This window comes from Odontesthes bonariensis, chromosome 3 (genome assembly GCF_027942865.1).
Source record: "Odontesthes bonariensis isolate fOdoBon6 chromosome 3, fOdoBon6.hap1, whole genome shotgun sequence".
Taxonomy (NCBI): Eukaryota; Metazoa; Chordata; class Actinopteri; order Atheriniformes; family Atherinopsidae; genus Odontesthes; species Odontesthes bonariensis.
In genome coordinates, this window is record NC_134508.1 from 37729411 (window position 1) to 37751376 (window position 21966).

General features: G+C 39.0%; 1 protein-coding gene across 2 annotated transcripts; it reads right to left on the minus strand.

Moving 5' to 3' along the window:
* Nucleotides 1-4641: 4641 nt before the first annotated feature.
* On the minus strand, nucleotides 4642-17675 carry pank4 (pantothenate kinase 4 (inactive)). 2 transcript variants are annotated; one of them, XM_075461727.1, is made up of 20 exons: nucleotides 17552-17675; nucleotides 17038-17120; nucleotides 16743-16951; nucleotides 15818-16001; nucleotides 14253-14345; nucleotides 13978-14131; nucleotides 12998-13179; nucleotides 12786-12867; nucleotides 12163-12263; nucleotides 10990-11145; nucleotides 10754-10866; nucleotides 10209-10296; nucleotides 9812-9963; nucleotides 9243-9298; nucleotides 8872-8921; nucleotides 8598-8702; nucleotides 8415-8515; nucleotides 8000-8068; nucleotides 5964-6245; nucleotides 4642-5401 (listed from the first exon to the last, which is right to left on the minus strand). In XM_075461727.1, exons 1-19 carry the CDS (start codon nucleotides 17673-17675, stop codon nucleotides 5996-5998), a joined length of 2352 nt encoding a protein of 783 aa, XP_075317842.1. In that variant the 3' UTR covers nucleotides 4642-5401; nucleotides 5964-5995. The 2 variants fall into 2 exon arrangements, with proteins under 2 accessions (XP_075317842.1, XP_075317840.1); XM_075461725.1 differs by having other exon boundaries at nucleotides 4642-6245.
* Nucleotides 17676-21966: the final 4291 nt, after the last annotated feature.

The following is a 21966-nucleotide window of genomic DNA, read 5'->3' on the forward strand; positions in this document are numbered from 1 at the left end:
GCTAGGAGGGAGCCTCATTATAGGTGGATTCAAGGTTGGATAGCAGCCTCACGGATAATGGTAATGAAGCGAGAACATTCATATTTCACTGGTTGGTCTGTATTACATTTGACAAACTGTGTGACAGGAATAACCTTTAGCTAAATTGTCAATTACTTATTACAGATTTGAAATATGGCAACAAAATTTTTTTTAAAAGCTTGACTGTCCTGAGAAAACAATACAGACATGAACTACACCGTATTTTTGTAAGATTAATTTGCCTTCTGCTTGGCTTTATAGTTAGAAAACTATAGTTCCTTTGTTAGTGACTCAACTAAAACACATATTTTTACCAAATTTATTAGATGATTAAGTTGTTGTTACTCCTTTTTATTTGCATTTAAAAATTAAATCTGTTCAACAAATATCTAAAGTGCTCTTTTTACTTTACAATAGTAAAGTCCTATTTATGCAGAAATAGCCTTCTATATGTTGTAACATACAGAAAGTACACTGGAAGTTCTTACCAGAGCTTATTTCAAAGGGTAATTAGATATTCAGAAGTGTTTTGAGATATTCAAGTAGTAAAAATGCAGCTCCAACCATGTTCAGTATTATATTCTATTTTTCTTTTCTACCACAGACAGAAGTACTTTGAGCATTTCTTTTTTAATCAAAAAAGGACTTATAACACAAATCTCCTTTTCTTGGATCCTTTGTTCCAGTGTAGGGCCGTGGAGGTTTCACAGACTCATGTATGCAGCTGGTCTGGACAGAGGCGTGTCAGAAAACTCTGTCCTTCCAGGGCTGTAGCCAGGTCAGAAATATAGTCTACATAAACCACATCTAAATCCAGTGTCATAAACTTATCTTTCAGGTGTAAATATGCCTTTTCACAGTGACAGGAATACAAATACAGCTAGCTCACAAATTTTCACAACAAATGCCTCAATAGCCTGGATCTATTACATTTAGGATGAAAAGCAAGCCAGGTCCTGTCGGCACATATTAGTGGTCAACCTCACTAATGCTGTGGTGGCTAAATGGGACCAAATGCAAATGTTCAGTTTACTGCCCGAACACAACTGACTGTCTTTCATCAATAAATTATTAACCATCTAAAATAGTTGTTTCTCCCTTGTGAATGTCAAAATATATGACTGCATTCAGCATAATTTATTTGTTTTCAAAGCTAATACCCAAGAGAATTCCAGCTAGTCTTAATGATATTAAGCACTGATGTTTGAGTTTGCTATAGTGCATAATCTGCAGTAAAAGCCTGTGACTGAATCTTTCATAGACTCAAGTCAAGCTTACAGATTCTGCCGAGGATTTAAGCAGGCCCATTGTAAATCTTCACTTTGAGCCTGTTGTGTGTCGGCAGATTCGATACTGTGTGTTTGCTGAGCGATTGTGTATAAATCCCTTTGGGAAAATGTTTGACATTTAAAACTGCCTGCTATTTTGCTTTGTGTGTCTGCAGTTAAAAATGTGCTTGTTGGTTTTTATTGAAAGCATTGAACAAAGTTTGTACTCATTTGGTGGGAATGCAAACAATGGTGACAAGGAAGCTGAGTGTAACTCAGACAGAGTGAGTCTGCTGAGAGCACATAATGGACAAATATTCAAAAAGCCCTCTGAAATAAATGTTGCGTGCCCAAACATCTTACAGGGGTCCAGCTTTGACTCTGACAGGAAAGCATACAGTATAAAACATGCACTGTGTGTTGTGATTTGTATTCCCTACAAACTTCTAAAGCTGGTTTCTTTCTTTAGACATATGTTTATGATATTTTCACTGAGTATGACACTTCAAAGGTGGTTTGTTTTCTTGCTATCCCACACAGAAACATTTCAAAACGCTTTTCTTGTTTAGCTTCAAGAGGAGACTTCCATATTTTGCTTCTTGCCCACAATCTATGTCAGGCACATTTGAAGATAATTTGCATATCAGCAGCTCTGTCAAATGCAAATGGTCATTTGAAGTGCATTCTGTGTGATTTCTATGAAACTGAAAATGCTTTCAAATAAATCATTATGGGAGTAAGTGACAAATTTGCAGGATTCTAAATCTTTGGAGTATAAACATGTTGTCACGTCTTGATTTAACTGCAGCATTAAGTCTTGAACAGTTGCCGCAGGTACCCCAAGTTTTCTCCGCTGCTAAAGCAGAAAGCTGCCGTTGAAGTGAGGATGCATCTGTCACAATAAGCAAATTATTTGCGGCTGCAGTGTTCTGAATGTTCAACATATGCCTCCAATCAAATTGTAATATCATGGTTTGGGATTGGGAATGCAAAAAAAATATATAAATTAAACAAATGTGTGTGTCTAATAAACAATATGTCTAGAACATAAATAGAACAACCTTCTTTTACAAAAGATATGGTGCAATATAAGAGTTTTATTTTCTTAAAATAGTTTGGAAGAGTGAAGCAAGAATATCTTCTAACCATCCATCCATCCAGATCAGGTTTTTGAAAAACTTCAAGTTAATTCTCAGTAGGCAAGAAGCTCCCAGACTTTAAACTGCATACATGTTGTTTGAATTGTAGATGCATCTGCTCATACATATTGCCTTCTTGAGAAAGTCATTTCAATAACTGAAAAGCCAGCTTGGATGAAAACCTGCTTCCAAAATACGGCTGCCCTACTGAGGTCTCGATTCAATCGTCAGAATATGCCACACTCACGAAATTCAAACACATTATCTTCACTCACAGTGTCAGTTTTTCCTCCTTAGTGCCAGTTTAGCATTTCTGATACCTGAAATTATATTTATGGGCTTGTTCACTAAAGTTCACACTTCTGTGGTATCAAGTAGAACAAATCAGTGTTGGATGACATTTGACTAAAATCCTAAATCTGCACAAAACATATTGCGAAATGCACAGACTTTGTTTATTCACATAAGTATTAGAGACACACACAGTATTGTTTGCTTTAGGTCACCTGATCAATTAAAATTGATGTTATTGTTAGTCAAAGTGACAAAAGGTTCAGCTACAGTGTGCTGAAATCAAAGCTAAAAAAAAAGAGAAGTCTTTTGAAATCGTTGTTTACTGTAACTATTGCTAATTAGTGTTGTGCAAACAGTTACAGTCAATGCTGCACTGTTTTCTCAGGGCCTGTAGTAACTGTGCGTCTATAATTAGAAAGTTATACAGTGAAAAAAATTGCAGATAATGGTCTGTGCCCCTGCAGCTGCAGAAACAAGTCCATAGATATTGTCTTTGTGACTCGACACAAGTGCTCAGAGCGCTCACGGTGCAATGGTTTTCACAATACCCATCCAACTCCTGCTGAAGGACAAATGAGGTGCAGAAAAACATGTAAAGAATGAAGCATCAACAGAAATACTGAGGCTAGAGCTCAATGTTGAGGTAACATTTTTATCATTTTTTCATAGAATTTAAAGTACTCGCGCTGCTTTGTGATAAGGTTTTCAGCCTCCAACTTTCAGTAACTGCTGACTTTTGGAGCGTTATTATTTTCTAAATGTGAACATCATTCTGGCACAGAACAAAATAAGTGCAAATCTTCTAATTAAACTCAATTTGGATGGTCAAACTGGCCAGTTTGAAGTAATGTTAAGCGGTTCTGGTTAACAAGCCAGATTAGTTTGAATAAAGGATGTTCTAATGGTGATGTGATCTGTTGATGTAGCAAACCAAATCCAGCTGCAGTGACTTCCGAGACTACACAGCATCACCTAAAATACCACAGAAATAATAAAGATAATGATAAAGGAATGGCGAGTAATGGGATAGTTTAGCTGCAGATTTTGAACAAAAAACAATAGTTTTGCTTCTCTTGATAAATGTCACTGAAAGTGATTTAAAGCGGCTAAAAACAACGTTTCTGGATTGACTGCAGCTAATACAACAAATTTAGGTACGACTTGATATTACCAAATTCCAGATTATCCTGTAAAAGACAGAATTATGTGATGATTTAAGAGTTGCATGCATTATTAAAAGGCTACTTCTGAATATATCTTAATTACCATGAAATGGACGATAAAACATGAAATTCCTTCTTTAATATTCTACTAATTACTTGCTCACATGAATGTTTAAACACTAGACCATTTTTGGTGGAAAATAAATGTTCATTATGTGAGGTGATCACCTGCATAAAACAGCAGGAAATATTGCTGCATCCAGTGTGTTCTGCCAGTGTTTTGGCATCAGTACCACTGGCACAAATCAAGACCAACGCACACATCAGCTGTGCAGTTAGGATGTCGTGGTTCTTTGCAGGGAAAATCAAGTGTCTTATAATCTGTTGATGAGCACACCAACACAAACCGGCGTTATTCTTGTGCACACTTGAGGATGTAAAGTAAAAAAACAAACAAACAGAGCAGATCAACTGTGAGCAGATGTCACCAAAACCAAAAAGGGTACGTTTCAGAACTGGTGTGGTGCATTTTGTCAGAGTGATGAGCGAGAGGGAAAGCAGGAGGACCCCCCGCCAGGGCTCCTTGTGCATTATCATCTCGCAGCTCCCCAGCAGGCATCAACCACCACATACCAGGGTGTCGAGCTTTGATACAGCCAGGAGCGGGTTTGTTTTTCAATATAGGGCAGCTCTCCTCATTTCTCTACAGAGCTAAAAAACTATCCAGACAAATCCACAAAGAGAAATGAACCCACGAATGAAAGGATAAAATAAAGGGGTTTTACCATTTAATTTAAATTGATTGTCAGGGGAATAATACACAAAAATTGTGCTTGGTGTGCATAATTGGAAAGATGCAACTGAATTTTATATATATATCTGGATATACAGATATAAATACACACACACACTTGTATGTCACATATGTACAAATGAGAAATACAATATTGCAATACGAGTCCACATATATATCAAGGAACCGTATCTTGGTGATATTTCCATATAAATGCTTTTCTTATCTAATCCTGCCTTGAAGTCAGATATTTACTATGAAGTTATATTACCAGACACTATCATACAGTGGTGTTTGGTACAACCAGGTGCTGCAGTATCATTGCGATTAAACAAATGTTTTTCTGACAGAAGGGTGTATTACAGTGTGTATTTATACATGTCAGCTGACTACAGTGAATACATGGACTCGTATCACTACAGTGAAGCTTGCGGAACATTTAACCTGAAATATGCAGTGTTAATTTTGACACCAAGCACCTTAGGAGAGATTTGACAAAGATATTAAAATCTACATCACAGTAGAATATTGCCACCTTGTGGAGGAGCACAACCCGGCTTCTTTAATCGCTGTGATAAAGTGCTGCTTTTCCATCAAATATCTCCCCTGATTCCACTTCAACAGCTACACGAGTGAAAGGAACAATAGTTCCTCTCCTCATCGCAATTAATATGCTGGCAGTGATGAAAAAACGGAACTTTCCAAGTCTGCAACAAGAGCGTGCTGTAAAACAAAAGTAGATGTTTATGTAGTATCGTTGCTTTCATTTGGAATTAAAAGCAATCCAAGTGAATGATGTTTATATCGCATCATGCTTAAGGCACATTAAATACACTTTGCTAAATGTATAAAGTCTGCTAAAAGCTGGAATTTCTCCAATTCTTCCATCTTTCTCCAACACACATAACCCGACTCTTGCTTTCCCATTTGTGAACACAGGCGTGCTGGCAGCATGTCAATGACGGATGCACCTATTCAAAATGAATGTTTCTAATTATTTTTTACTGAGCACAGTCAGCGGTGACTTGTCAGGAGGTGAATGACATCAAAAGGCAGTAATGACAGTCAGTAAACTAAATGACTGAACAGAGCATTGGACAGAGACCTGCAACAAAACCCATTTCAAGTTCAAGAATCAAACTGTAAAATCAATAAAGTTTAGAAAAAGAAAAAAGTAAAATCCTCCTATTAATGGTCATCTTAAAAAGCCTAATTGAGTTTTTTTTACAATCTGCGTTACAATCATTGTTTGACCCAGTTGTAATGGTACAATCTCAGTCCTTACATTCTGAGCTCCAACTGATCTGTCCTGGTGTCTCATGAGGGCGTCAGAGCTGCAGAGTCCTGACTAAGTTTTCCAGCAGGCACCTCATACTTAAAGACCACGCTGAAGAGCTTTCCTCCCAGTCGGTCAGCCAGCCATGAGTTTTTGATGACCGCCATCTTGAGGCTCTCGCAGCTGAGCATGGCGTAGTAGTTGGTGTGAATGGCTCGGCCCATTCCCTCGATGATCACCAGGTCGGTTTTCCGCTCCCGCACCACCATCGCCAGCACTTTATCCAGGCGGCTGGAGATCCACAAAGATGGAGAGCACTTCAGCTTATGTCACAGTCCTGCTTTAGTGAGACCAACTCTGGTGCATACCCTCACTTACTGATGGAATATTTTTTTGATTCGCCTTTACGGGAACTGCTTGACATCCAATCAGAAGATAGAGCATTTGCTCAAAGCATATAGAATTAACAAAAAGAAATATAAATACATTGAAATTGATAACTAATCTTAAACAGGCAAGTATTTAAAAGAGGATATAACTTTATCAACATGACTACTCATATTAATACTATTCTTTAAAAATCTTAAATAGAAGCTAAATTACTGCAACACCATCATGCCTTGAGCTAAGATCAAGTAAAAAAACACACAGTCACATAAATAACAAGCACAGCATGTTATACAGTAACATCCATTAAATGTACCTGGCCAACAATACATTCTAGAGGCCAACTGTGCAGAGAATCATAAAATGAATGCTCTTCAGCAAATGGAAATATAGGCCACTTTATAAAAATGTCTCAGGAGAACAATCGCTCATTCATGGTTTTTAAAAGATTTTGGAGAAGAATTCCGTTACTTGACAAGACCCCACTTGTGCAATCGGATGTCTTTTATACCTCTAGTTGTCTTTATGTGTTATGTTAAGATGTCTCATTCAAGCCTTAAGTTGAAATCTGGAGTTTTAATCCACCTGTGGTCTCGGACTACAAATTGTTTCAACCTTTTGTCAAATACTAAACGCTTTTTAAGACACAAGATACGAAAGATTAGCAGCTTCATCATTCTGTCAAAGCGACCGGTCTCAGTCAGACAGAGACTGTTGATATTTATGTTCATTTTCCTCAAGGCTGCATTCAAACAAACCTTCCACATGAACAAAGACATCCACGAATGAGTGTGGTTCTCACCATTTGGACAAGATTAAATAGTACAAGTTCTTATAGAGAAAGAGTTCACTTAAGACTTGTTGATATTAAGAATCCAAATTAGCTTCTTAGTGACATTTTCAACTGCACTGTTATAATTGTAAAATAAAACATTGTTTTACGTTTCTTAGGATTAATGTTTGAACCATCATCTCTGCAGTCTATCATGGAACAATTTATCACATGACCTCGTAACACTGCAGTGGCAGATTATCATTATTCTTTTTAAATACAGCACAAAAAACTTATATAAATCTAGCCAATATCAGAGCTAGACAATAGAGGCAATACTGGTATACTTCACATGTTTCAGTTAATTGTTGGTAGCCAAGAAGGTCCTGGACTTTAGATTGCATATATGTTGTTCGAATTGAAGATGCATCCGCTCATATATATTGTCTTCTTAAGAAGTCTTAATTCAATTGGCAAAATATGCCACACACACAGTTCACGAAATCCAAATTCAATTTGGTTCATGTCATTGATTCAGTCTGACTTCTTGTTCTTTATCATTGAAAGTATTTTACTAGGCTTCTGTGGGAAGCACCTATTTACAAGACAAGAAATGGCATTCCATATAACCAAGACTTCTGACATGAAAACTGTGGAGTAATTACACCCCAAAACCTGAGGTGTTTTACAACTAGATGAGATTAACCTTTTTTTCCAAAAACATAACTTGATCCATTTTTTGAGAAGCGGGGGAGTTTCTGGTGTCCTGGAGAAAGCTGAGCAATGTGTTATTTTGAGATGGGGTGCAAATTTAAGGGAAGGTCTTATTTTCTTTCAGCTGCAGGATGTGGCTTGTCAAAAATGAGGCTCAATGAAAACAACCAACCTTAGATCCAAACAGGGGGAACTGGAACCACTCTGGACCAACGTGAGCCTGTCCTCCCTCAGGCCAGCCCTACACACCAAACAGACCAGAATTCTTTTTTTCCAGCTTTTAGCAACCAGCCACTTGCATACAGTATCATTTCAATGCACATCTAGATGCACTCGACTTACAAATAAGGCTACATTTATGCTGTGAAATGAATGAAATACCTCTTGCAGATGAACATGCTCTTAACAAAGTCTACAACTATTCACATCCCAGCATCACTTTAGTTTGATCTGTGTCATGTTCCATGAGAAATATTTTGCTGGATATGTCAAGCATTTGTGTGGACATAAGATTGAAAAATTTACTCCGATGTAAATGCATTTACTAAAAAAAGGAATCACAATTAAAATCCCTCATCCACACTCACTGAATCACAGTATCCATAGCAGCGATTCTCTCTGTTAGAATCTGCAGTTCAACGTTTGTTACGTCATTTAAAGCTGGACCAGAGTTGCTGGCCAAAACAACCTGAAAAAGTTGAAACACAACAAAGTTTAAGGCACATTTTACCAGATGTAGCATCTTTGTTGTCCTATCTTTAGTTTCTCACCTCTGTTCCTCGAGAGAGAAGCTCTCTGACGAATAGCATCACCCCTAGAATGATGTCCACTCCACTATTATCTACGAAAAACAAGGCACACTTATGAGGAGGACCCTGTAAGAGAAAACCAGGATGAATTGCATTCAAGCATTAATCATCGAGAGCATAAAACAAAGAAACACTTAATCCAAAAAAACAGGGCCTGACGTAATTAACTTCCTCTGGGTATCACCCAGGTTTGCCCTGTGTGTCTGAATGAGTGAAGTGCATCAGAAATCCTTACCTTTACTCTCTCCAGCCACTGGTCATAGGAATCAACAAGCCATGGCCGCTCTGAGGGGAAATAAACACAAAGTTTTAGGAACAGTTCAAAGCTTTCAATCTTCCAGGTTTCTCCATAAAAAGAAGTGGAGGAGCAGGGCTAGATGTGAGGTGTTAGAAGGGGAGCTGCTAGAGGGTAAATGGTGCAGATGTAAGCAGTCCGCAAAGACTGCATAGAGCGCGGGCATTTTATCTGAGCATTAATACAATGCTTCAAACGTTCTCATTTCAATTTTTTGGACAAAATTATGATTTTGGCTCAAAGCTGAAGAACCGAAGCTGCTGCTCACCTAACTGCTGTTTAGATAGTGTTAAAGAGAAGCATATGAATACCTTCCAGCTGTCGTTTCGCTTCCTCAAACCCAAACTCAGGGTCAGATTCCAGGACACTGCATATATCAAGACAAATTTTGAAAAAGTGGGATCAGCACAAACATATGAAATGTGCATATGGGTCACAGAGAACCAAAGCAGAAATAAAACTCCCAAAAGATTACGACTAAATGTTTTGTGGCATTATGAGCCACCAGAACTTGGCCTTTGATGTAGTCTGCCTGAAAGCAACCATAAGAATGCCTCAACATGATCTGGATAAGAAAAACGCTAACCATTTGGAATTCTTGTGTAGTCAAAGAATAACACAAATTAAACCAATCTTTAAAGCCTCTTTGATGGCTGTTACTGGTAGCAGCATGACTGTTTATATTCAATCCGTTTTGGTGGGTTAACACACTGAGTAGATAGGGCACTGCCAGCGCTTTTAGAAACCTGCCTGAGTATTGCCGTGGCAACATGAAATAACAGAATGGATTTTTTTTTTTATTTTAAATCACGTGTCTCCTGTACCCACAGTTACCAGAGGCACCAACCAGCCGGTTTACAAATGGTAGAACTCTGCTCACTCTGACACGGCCTTGGCTCCCCAGTCAAATACATTTCCAGCCAGGACACCCCTGACCAGGGCAAACTGTCTGTCCTCCCAGCTCAGCTCCTCCAAGGACTTTACTGCCTTTTGGTAGTACTTGAGAGCCATGTCGTTCTCCCTCTGTTTAATCTGAAACGCAACAAAAACACACTGCTGCTGCTTCAAACTGAACCAACAACAGACTGCTTAGTGACACAGAAATGTAAACATGGCTTTATGTGAAAAATACAAAGAGATGCCTAAATTTAGCAGGTGAAAATGAATTCTGTGTCACTGTAAAAGTCTAAAAAAATGGATCAGTGAAAGCTGAACCAGTGATGCACAGGAAGAGAACATAAAGAGGAAAACAAAGGTTTGATAGATTTCACTCAGACCTTAGAGTAGGGATCAGGAAAGTTGAACTCGTTTAAACAGTGTTCCCTCGTGTCTAACAGACTTCTGACAGTGAGGGATCCGTAAGCACTAGGTGAGAATAGAAGCACTCTACATTAGCCGTCAGAGAGAAACCCAAACACACACACACACAAAATGGGGCTGAAAAGCACTTTTTACTCACTTTTCTCTACTTTCTCTGAACTGATTCACTGGAAAATGAAAATGCTTTCTGAAAGTCTGGCATTTGGGGTAATTTCAAAGACAGCTTACACAACCATCCTTTTGATGCAACTTCATATCACTTTGCTGAAGCTCGAACGCAACAAATACACACTTACGCGGTGCACCCCACTCCTTAAAACTGAAACAGTGACAAAATTATCATCGAGATTTCTCTTATTCATCGACAAAGCTCAAAGGCAGTTACAGCAGGCATGAAGACATGAAACTAATGCAGACAACGAGGAGAAGAGTTTTAGTATGGTCTAAAAAGCATCCTCTGACTCAAACCTCGGCTACAGGCACAACCAGTAACAATCCTTACAATGGTTGATGGCGGAGGGTCTGAAGCTTGTGTCTGTATTTCTGACGGAACTTCTCAGCCCGATCGACTGCCTCCGGCATGTCAGGCTGGCTCGCTACAGCTCTCTTTACCACCTGCTCCGGGAAAGGAGAGAAGCAATTAACCCTGGAATTTTGTTGATCTTTTTTTTATACCCACAAGTATTGTTACTACCATTTACCACAGTTTTAATTCATTTTCAAACCATGCTAGCATACCCCGTCTAAAGCCTCCTCAAAGCAGTAGAGCCAGTATTCCCGGGCTGGAGCGTCCTCTGTGAGGTCGACAGTGTCTGGGATGTAAGAGGATTGGTCTTGCAGCAGAGGTAGATTCACCAGCTGCCTCTCCAGACGATCCATCTCCAACATGTCAAACTACACGCAGGAAAGAGACCGAAATGAACACACACTTTCAGTCCTGTAAACATACAGGTAGACATTTAGAAGCATCTTCCAGCTCCTCAAATATCAAAGCCTAGTCTCCCAATCTTCTTGCACTTTTTATTTTTTTATTGTAAATCTATATATATATATATTCAACACTGACAGAGTTCACTCGTGTTAGTAGTTTGAAACAACATGGAAGCTGTGAGCAGTTAAAAAAAAAGAGAGGAAAGAAGGTTATGGCAGAATTTATTCCAACAATCCATTAGTGGATGTCTTTTACTTTAAATAAAAAAAAAAAAAAAAAAAAAACATGCTACATCTATACATCTATTTTAGGTAGCAAGAAAAATAAAGACAAGCTAATACATCATCTCCAGTTATTTGCCTGATGTTGCTAGTAGCACTAAATGAATGCAGATGGGTCCCAGAGCAGCTAATAGTCGAGCCTAAGAGCCCCTAATGTTCTACAGAGGACTGTGTGCTCATGGCATCATATCAAGAAATCAAGATGCACAGAAAACACTGTTACTGACAATCAAAGTCAGAAAATATATCAGTCAATTTTTACAGTTTGATCAGAGAATGATTTTGTTAGGAGCAAAACAGCAGCAGAAGATTCAGCGCTCAGCTGTCCACTTATCCAACTGAGCACACAAGTGAATGCGTTTAAAAGTGATGAAAGCGTTTAACAAGGCGGTGTGCGCATCATTAAAGAAGAGCTCACAAACAATGCAGGTGGAGGTACTTACGGGGAACTGAGGGAGAGAGTTAGGCAGATAGAAGAATGTGTGGAGAGGAAATGAAAGGAATGATTATCAACCTATGAAGACTGATGAGATGAAGGTCTTTGTATGATTACATGAATTCAGTGCTGATTGCACTTTCCATTTAAAAAAAAAAAAAAAAAAAAAAAAATGTGAAAGAAAATTTAAACCCAACAAACCCTCAGGAGACAGTAAAAAGGTTAAGATGCATGTAGTAACATGTTCCAGCCTCAGGTCTTACCGTTCCACTGCGAGCACGTTGCATCGGATTCATATCTGGAGAAACGCTCATCAGGCCCGAGCTTCCTGCATAATTCTCACCCCAACTGTACTGGTTTGGATCTAAAGGCAAGAAAAATAAAATGATGACACATTTAAGATCCTATCACAGCATTTCAATCAGGTGTATTTTGACTGGTGTTTGTTAAACATATCATGGCACTGATTAATATGGCATCTTTTATTGTTCATCTGAGATTGTATTTATATTATTTGAGCATCTTAAAAAGAGTCGAATGGATTGGATGATGGAATTCTTTATTTTTTTTCCCAAATGTCCTGATATGCAAAACCTCAGAAATGAGAGAGGGTCCACTTTATTTTTCACTGGACGTGAAGTTACAAAACATTCCTTTATTTTGCCACCATTATAGTTAATGAAATCTGTTTACATTAAAGCCAGATTGACAGAGAAACAGACATTTTTACAGTTTTACTACTGAAGTCCTGGGATTAATCATTCATTGTTAGTTAAAATGGAAGAATTTACCAGCTGCGTTCCCACGCTTCCACTCTGCTTTTGTGAGTTATGCATGCATGATGGTTGTGATAACCACAAGAGGCATTTGCATTTTTCCCCCTTACTGTCTTGCTCTGCTCCCTTAAGAAACGCTCCAATGGCTCCAAGATAGCCTTCATGTCTCAGAAATAAGGCCTGAACTTCGCCCTTAAACAGTAGAACACGGTTAAATATTGTTAAGTTCAGATGATAAAGATGAGAAAAAAGAATAGATAAGATGAGAAAAAGAACCAAACGGATAATGAGCGGACTCCTGTAGCAGTGCATGCCGACTTACCTTGGTGAAGAAATTGATGCTGTAGGTGATTGTGTGCATGGTAACAGGGTGTCCTCTGATGAAGAAGCCTCCAAAGTATACTCTGGACAGGTTGTGGAGCTTGGCGTACAGACAGGCCAGCTGCCCGATGTCATTGCTGATCATGTGGAGTAAACTCTTGGCCATGTCTTCTTTGGAGAACTCTATGATTAAGAGTAGAGTTATATGAAGATAAAGACCAAGCATGTTGTAATAGTGGTAAAAGTTTCCAAGTGTAAACAAAGAGTACTAGAACAGCTTCCTTCCTAATTTTCACACTTTTAAAATGGTAGAAACTACCAAAACAGTAGCTCCACAGCAGCTGTGAGACAGCAAAAAGCTTTATCAAACCAAATAACTCAGGAAAGCTGTTTTTTTTTTTTTCTGGAACAAGAGTCACTCTTTAATTTCCCAACAGTTACAAAGGCAGCACTGGGTGCATGGTCAACAGCTTGCATCAACGCAGGTTTGTCAGTTCCAATCCTGCCTTCTCAGAGCAACAAACACATCTATCCACTGTACCAGACATTATGTACGTGTATGTACGTTTAAAGCTGGATATCGATCTTTGATAGTCAAGGAAATCGCTACTTCATGCTATAATTCCTATAGCTTATGCACTTTTCCAATAGTGATGTGATGAATGAGACTAAAATGAGAGGTTTATTTCGCTCTAACAAGGAAAGAATAGTTTTAGAGGAACATTTACATTGTGAAACTTGTCTCTATTGCAAGACATCTAAATGCCCATAAATCTCAGCTTCCCACATCTGCTGCCCCTCAAGCAAGAATTCAGTGAGTCTACATTATATGACCATCTTTCCAGTCCATAAAAAGAGCATTTGACAGTAAAGTGACAGATTGTGGTTTTGTTTCTGTCATAATAAAAAATAAACAGCAAAAAAGACACAAAATTCTAATTACATTAATACATACATGAAATCAACATGCTCGTGCATCACCTTTGTCAGCAGTTGCAGACTTCCCAAAACTGCTCGCAATAAGATCTCCAGTCAAACCCAAGCACCCGTAAGATCCTCCATAGATATCTTTAACGAGCATATCGACACTTGTATGCTGCCCTTTTGAGGCCAACTGTAGCAGCTCATCGAATCTCTGCAGAAAAAGGAAATAGTTCAAGAGGCTGACAGGAACAAAGTACTGTACAGAGAGGGCAGTGACTTTAAAGTAGCAATCAATGTAACTGATGCTAAAAAAAAGACTTTATTTAAGATACCTTTGTTTTGGTGAGCAAGGCTCCAAGACCCCAGAATGTCCCTCCACCTATTGAGCTTCCTCCTATTCGCTCAAATTTGTCCTCTGACTCAACCTGTTGAAAATGGAAAGAATAGGATAGTTTATTTTAATCCAAGTCATGTGGAAGGTTAAAGCATCTAAATTAGCATCTACCGTCTTGTTAAAAGGATATCTTTTAAAGCATAGCTGTTTTTGTTCATGTGCAGAAGCTTCTGAAGTTTCTGAAAACTCCTTTCAAGGTAAAGATATTAAAGTAACGACTCTCTTAAGTTTCCATGTGTAAATGAAGAAAAAACAAACATTTTGAAAGTGTAATGCAAACGACCACATTCACTCTCTGACTGAAAGCCCTCAGTTACTACGTGTCCTCTCATGTGTCTACTGCTCCTATGCAACCAAACCTCTCCTTCCTGTTTACATAACCCAGATGTCAAGTGCCATCACCCAGACACTGGCGTAAAAAGGTCACGCTATACGCATTTGTGTGGATGACTTCTGGAAATCTTATGAGATCAGGTCAATTCATGTTAAAATCATTTTCATGAGGCATCAGATGTCATATGCAGCAGCTTTAAATGGTGACATTCAGCTGATGAGAATATAGCATAACATGAAAGAATGCTACACCCAGTATTCTTACAGGGTGCTCCTCCACAAGCAACTTTATATCACAGTTTAAACATACTGTAACCCTTTCTCCTTACAAGATAATCATATCCCCAGAAAAAAAGTCAGACAAGGGATGCGGTGATAAGCATTTCCTCCCCGAGTATTCGGGCCTGACCGACTTCTAAAATGATGCTTTAATGTTCATATGTGTTCTTAGGCAGCAGAACATATTGTTCTCACTGAACGGCAGTCGTTTCACCAAAGATCCATTTCAAATTCAACTTCGTCAGAAACCCTATTCATGTAAGAAACAAGTTTCCACATGGCCAAAAATGATTTCTGAATTTGCCCAGGAGACTCATCAGTGGAATGTTTTCTGGTTTTACAAAAAATCTAGGTGCGCCTGTACAAAGCCGACACATAACATAACATTTTTCTGGCATCAGCCCCACAATAATTCCTGTTCACATTTCCTGAAGACGAAACACAGCTCACAGTACCTTCATAAAAAGGGTACACGCCTTGTCCCTCTACGCTAGATGAAAGACAATATATCTGATATCTATCATTTGTCTGCATCATTCAACAAGTTACAACAAGTAGAAACAGCAGAGCCTTGTTCGTTTGTAAGTTTAACAATGGTGTTTTTAACAATGTGTTGATTGAGCTGTAAGTGTGTAAAGCAAGATGATAAGACCACACCGTTTATAAACCAGCTCACTTCATTTCTGCAATACAGCGTTTGATGCCTTTTTTCTTACAGACGAGCTAATATTTAGTTTATGCAATACCATTCGGAAATAAGACACTGCTATGGATATTTCCTTATCTGTGGGGTAGACAGGCCCCACATAAATGAACGAATAAGCAAATCTTGTCTGAGAGAAAGAGCGACCTCCCTGGACAACACATAAAAACTTGACTCTCAGTTATTACCTTAACTATGGAAACCCCGGAGCCGATGTTCACAAGCAGGTAGGGGAAGATGTCTGGATTAGCCGTCTGAAAGCGGAACTCGGAGTCAGCATGCTTGGCGTACACGAAAGCCTCATGGGGTATGTTCCTCAGCACAAAATTACAGCCCTTGATGAGGCAGGTCATCTCGTCCTCTTTGTCTACTCTGTAAAACATGAACAGGGAATTAGCTTGACTCGATCTCATCCAAACGTGAGATACAGTCAGATGAGAAGACTTTGCATCTATTTGGTTAATTACTATAAACCAGAAAACTAAAGATATGACATATGTTTTATCCCAACACATGACATTATTTTTTTTATTTTCACACATTTTTCTTTTAGCCAGCAAAGTGGATGGCAAAATGGACAAAGATCTCACCAGGTTGAAAATAAATAAAAACATCGCAGGAAGAGGACAGAAAAGTACTTTGAGTGGTCCTCCCCAGCCAGCATGTCCATGTGGGGCCCATAAGGTTTAAATTTGGCCTCACCTGTGTTTGCCCATATGGTTTTCAAAGTGCAACTTGAAGGGTTAGGGGTTAGGATTACCCTAAGCCTTAAATTATTACAAAGGTAATACAGATAAAAACATCCCACGAAGTAAAATAATGTTCACATTCAAATTGGCTAAATGCAAAGTCCAACTAAAGCCACACAGCAGCTTGAAACCCATATGGGCAAACACAGGTGGGGCCACCGTGGAAACTGTGGACAAACCCACTTGGGACCCTTATCTGCAGCCCAAATTTAAACCTTATGGGCCCCACATGGACATGCTGTCTGGGCCGTTACAGTGAGGAATCTTGTTTATTTCAACTAGGTCATGTAGAATTTTCCCTCTTTCAGCTTTAGCTAAATGAGCTCAGGCTATAAATATATGTGCACTTGGTTCATACACTCACTTAAGTCCCAGTTTCCTCTCTATCAGCTCCTTAAACTTGTGCGCCCCTCCACCTGTGGCTTTGATCACTTTGGTTTCAGTGTTGACCAGGTGGTCTTTGACGAAGTCCAAACACGTTTCAATGTAAGCATTTTCAAACTTGATGAAGTGCAGGCGTGCGGTGACCTCCTCCTGGACGGATATTTCATACAGTTTGTCACTGGCAGCTTCCTGCAAGACACAGAAGAGAAACAGTGAAGAGTGCATGCATTTCTGCGGCTGACGGCAGAACATTGCCTGCGGATTTGCATCGATACCTTAGTGCTGTGGTCAAAAGATCGGACTTTGGCCACTTTGTGTTGCACAGTTGAGTAGTAGGCAAGCTTAGTTAGAGATCCACCTGTTTGAGAAAAAGGACCAATGACAATCTCTGGGTAGCATAGAGGAAGCTAACAAGCAACAAATGAACGACCAACGAAGTAATAAAGAATCGGAGATATTTTAATACAAGATAGCTAGCAGCTAACGTAAAGATAGTTGGACTTATCAAAGTTGGGTCAGGTTGTGTTATAGAAACATGTCCGCTTTAAGCAAATAATCCTAAAAGCTCAAGACGTTGTTCTTCAGAGTAATCAGAATTCCTGTGAAACAGGTCAACGTTAAAGGTATACTTAAGCAGCCAACATTAGCTTCGTCATGTTTACTTTCACCTAAAGTCATGTTGTTGAGAGTGTACCAAGCTGGGGTAGCGCTGCCCACAAAACGCAAAGAATAGCAACGTTCGTGCAAAACTGACAAAAGAATTGAAGAAAACTGTTAAGTTTCCTTTACCTATGTCTATAGCGAACCGCTTTGCATTTTCCAAATTGCGGAATATTTCGTCTGGAGGAAGAGTAATGCTTTTATCCATGGTATGACTACTCGTGTTGCTGTCAACTCCACCACATTCCGCCATGGTCGGCTATGGTGTGACGCTGCGTGCGTGGCGTAGGTACGTCCCTTCCGTTGTCCAATCAGCATTCACGCATAGTGAGTGGCGTTGGTGTCGCCTTCATATCACGAGTATCGGAAACACCTGTTCCATTTTAATGGCAAGTAATCCGGTTAACCCTAACAGTAGTTGTTATTCCAGATTCTGGAGATCTTCTTCAGTCTTGGACATTGGTATTATATTTTTTTACACCGTGAAAAGATGCTTAAAGTTTCAGATTGTTTTTTTGCTCTTAGAGTCAAAAACATGACTAACGCTGTGGTTACTCATTTCCTGAACAACAGTGGAAATTTGTACAAAGCACGGATGTTGTGGTTCTTGTTTATCTGCTCACCTAGTTCACTTTCCATAAAGTTCCAAAAAGAATTGTTCTTTTTGTATGATTTTGAACACTATAGTCACAGTCTCTCATTCTATCTTGTTGCATCCATGTTTTGTCTTATACATTCACCAATAAGGCAAGGCAAGGCAATTTTATTTATAGAGCACAATTCGTACACAGGGTAATTCAAAGTGCTTTACAGCTACATAAAATCACAAGAAGGCAATAAAATCATTAATAAGAAATAAAAAATTTAAAAAAACATTAAAAATAATCATTAATTAATTAATTTAAAAGTGAAGAGTGCAGATAAAATACTTTTGAGTGTCATATGCACAGCTGAACAGAACTGTTTTCAGCCTGGATTTAAACAGTCAGACTTGAGGCCTGTCTCACATCTTCTGGAAGACTGTTAGGAGCATAAAACTGAAACGCAGCCTGACTCTGGGCACCAGCAGGAGACCCCTCCCTGAGGTTCTCAGAGCCCGAGTTGGTTCATATGGCTCTAACATGTCAGAGATGTACTTTGGCGCTTGACCATGAAGAGACTTGTACACGAGCAGAGCTGTTTTAAAGTCTATTCTCTGAGCGACAGGAAGCCAGTGCAGAGACCTGAGCACTGGACTAATATGGTCGTATTTCCTGGTTCTAGTCAGGACTCGAGCAGTAGCGTTCTGGATGTACTGCAGCTGTCTTACAGCCCGTTTAGAGAGCCCAGTGAGCAGGCCGTTACAGTAGTCTACCCTGCTGGAGACAAACGCATGGATCAGTCTTTCTAAGTCTGGTTTAGACACTATTCCTTTGATTCTGGCAATGTTTTTTAGGTGGTAAAAAGCTGCTGATTTTACAGATTTAATGTGGCTGTTAAAGTTCAGGTCTGAGTCCAATAATAACAAGACAAAACACACACAAACACACACACACACACACACACACACACAGAAAAGAACTCTGAGATAAATTTGACTTTTTAGAAAAAAAAATTGTACTTTCTGAGAGAATCTCAGTTTTGTGAATAATTTAAATCATGGCAATCTTGCAAAGAAAATTCTCTATCTTGACATCCCTGCATCTTAAACACTGATCAGCCATGACATTAAAACCACAGGCAGGTACAGTGAGTTACACAGCTCATCTTGTTATAATGCAATATTTGGCCTTTGAATATTTTAGTATTCACATGGATCTTACTGAGAGCGACCCAAACATTTCTGCAGATCAGTCACACCCCCTCGATACATCAACAGTCCTCCCCTATAGTAACAGCCTCCCCAGCAGGACAGCAGCGGACCTCAAAAACTGCATAGAAAAACGTAACAAAGTGATTGAGGTGTTCACTTGGCCTCCAAACCCCCGAGATATCAATCTGAATGGAAGGGATTGCATCTGTTGGAGTTTGCATGTTCTTCCTGTCCATGTGTGGGTTCTTCCCAGGTACTCCGGCTTCCTCCCACAGTCCACAAACGGATGATTCTAAATTTTTCGATAGACCTGTGTCCTGTCCAGGGTGTACCCCGCCTCTTGACCCACTCGAACCGGAATTGGATAAAACTTATACAAAAGATACTATTCAGGGAATGCTGCAATATATTTGGTTGTGATGTTAAACTGCCAACTTAATTTAGTTTGGTTGCTTTATCGTTTATGAATTGTTGTCTATTTATTACAACCACCAAGACCTGGGAACCTCATTTCATCCTTTGCATGTTTTATATGTCTTGAATGACAAGAAAGCTCCTTGTATCTTGTAGTTGTGACACATAGACACAGTGTGAACTAAGCTGATTTTAACCGTCATGGTGGAATAAAGAGACAACAGGTATTTGTTTAAACTTTCTGAAGCATGCAGCTTGTATTTCTTTAAATTGTCATACACTATATTGACACTAGATGGTAGCAGTCAGTCATTTCAGATGGTAACTTCATTTAAAGTTGCAGGTCATGAGGACTGCAGACGGGGTGATGATGGGGTCAATCTAACAGCGTTACAAACAAATAACGCCCAGTGCAGTGCTCCTATAACTAATATCACCTCTGTACTGATACTGTAGTCAAATAAACCGGATCAGCATAAACTTTTTCACACTTAAACGAAAAAGCAGCTGATGATTATATTTTTATTTAAAGGAATGAGTAATTCACATTATCTTTTTCTCACACCTCATCATCTCTATCACCTAGAATCACCTATAGAGTAGTTTGAGTAGATTTCAAATTAAGTGAAGTAAAGTGGAAAACAGTTCTATGGAAGTGAAATTTGAAATTCTTTTTGGAAATCTGCATCCTCCAGACTTAAGAGAAGACAGACCATCCAACTTGTTATCAGTGCTCTGTTCGAAAGTCTGCATCTCTGATGGTATTCAGGTGCATTATTGCCTGTGGAACATGCAAAACCTGAAAGGCACCAGCAATGCTGAAAGATACATCAACATCATACAGCAAGACAATCCTAAACCACACACTGCATTAAGAACAGCATGGCTTTGTAGCAGAGGAGTCTGGGTGCTGGACTGGGTCCAAACCTTTATCCAGCTTAAAGCATTAGGCGCATCATGAAACCCAAAATACAACAAAGACGACCCAGGACTGTTGAGGAGCTAGAATCCTTTATCCAAAAGAAGAGGGGGATGCTACAGAAATAAACATGTCCCTGTCTCAACTTTTCAGGGTGTGTTGCTGCCCTTATATTCCACATAAACTAATATTTTCTTGTCATGAAATAGTAAAATATTTCCCTTTCAACTTTTGTTATGTTTTGTATGATCTATTGTGAATAAAATATTGCTTTTTGAGGTTTGCACATCTCTGCAATCTATTTTTATTTACATTCTATACATATTCCTAACCTTTTTAAATTGCAGTTTTTATAAAATCCTTCATCTGGGAAAACAATGTTCACTTTAACAACTGTGTTGTCTTACAATGCAACCGGTGCCTTTCATCATTACATATGCTAGTTTAGACCTTCAGTATGTAAAATATTATTACATTATAAAATGTTAGTATCTGTTATTACATATATTTTATATTAGCTGGGTAACTTAAGAAATCAATGCAACATAGAATAACAATTGGTCCTGTGTTTTACAGGAGACATAAACTGAGAGTACAAATTATCTGGAGGAGAAGAGAGGCTGCAGATGTTAGTGCTAAAAAGACTCTCATCCTTAGCTTTTACACAGCATATTTATGTTATCAAAGCAGAAAGTGGATTTGATTGAATGGAACGAAGGTCCATAGTGAGTCTTTTCAAAGAAAGCCAGTGTCCAACAAAACTGTATTTGCACTATATTGTTTGCGGTCCATTTATTCAGGCGCACCATTCAAAGTTACGTCTGTCAAATGTTCGGTAAGTCTTTACAAACCTCGTTGCAAGGCTGTCATCACCATGACACTTTGGCATCCATCAGCGGAAAAAAGAAATAAAAAGGCTTCGAGACAAATAATGACCCGTTACACAGAGTAAAAATCAAACTGGCAAAAGTTATGGAGTTGGCACTCGAGAAAGGCCGACAGAGGAAGAAATGCGTTTTAAAAAAAAGAAAGAAGTTGATGGAAAAAAAAAAAAACTACCCTAGAAGTGTGCCAACTCCCCTTGGAGAATAGTCAGGTGCTTGTGGGGCTAAGGATGCTAATCACACTGAACTGTGACTCTCCTTCTCACAGCTTTCCCACACTCTGCCCATTGACAGAGCTCCCACTCAACAATGGACATGTGCCTTGTTAAATGCTAATTCATCCACACAAGCAGCTCCCGGCTCTCTCCCAAGGGTTAGGTTTGTTGTATAGACAATATCTTCAATTAGAGTTAGACTATGAAAGAAATAAGCATAAATATTTTGACCGTGGTGTAACAGGGGTATAGTTAACAACGAGAACGACACACAAAAATCTATAGTTAGATGTAGGTTTCAAACCTCCCTTGCATTTATG

Excerpts from the sequence above, each read along its gene's own strand:
- pank4 (XM_075461727.1), bottom strand. The coding sequence starts at position 17,675 with ATGGCGGAATGTGGTGGAGTTGACAGCAACACGAGTAGTCATACCATG. Across the intron at positions 17,121-17,551 it reads GCGGTTCGCTATAGACATAG|GTGGATCTCTAACTAAGCTT; the intron begins GTAAAGGAAACT and ends TTTCTCAAACAG. Across the intron at positions 8,703-8,871 it reads AGTGGCTGGAGAGAGTAAAG|GGTCCTCCTCATAAGTGTGC; the intron begins GTAAGGATTTCT and ends TTTCTCTTACAG.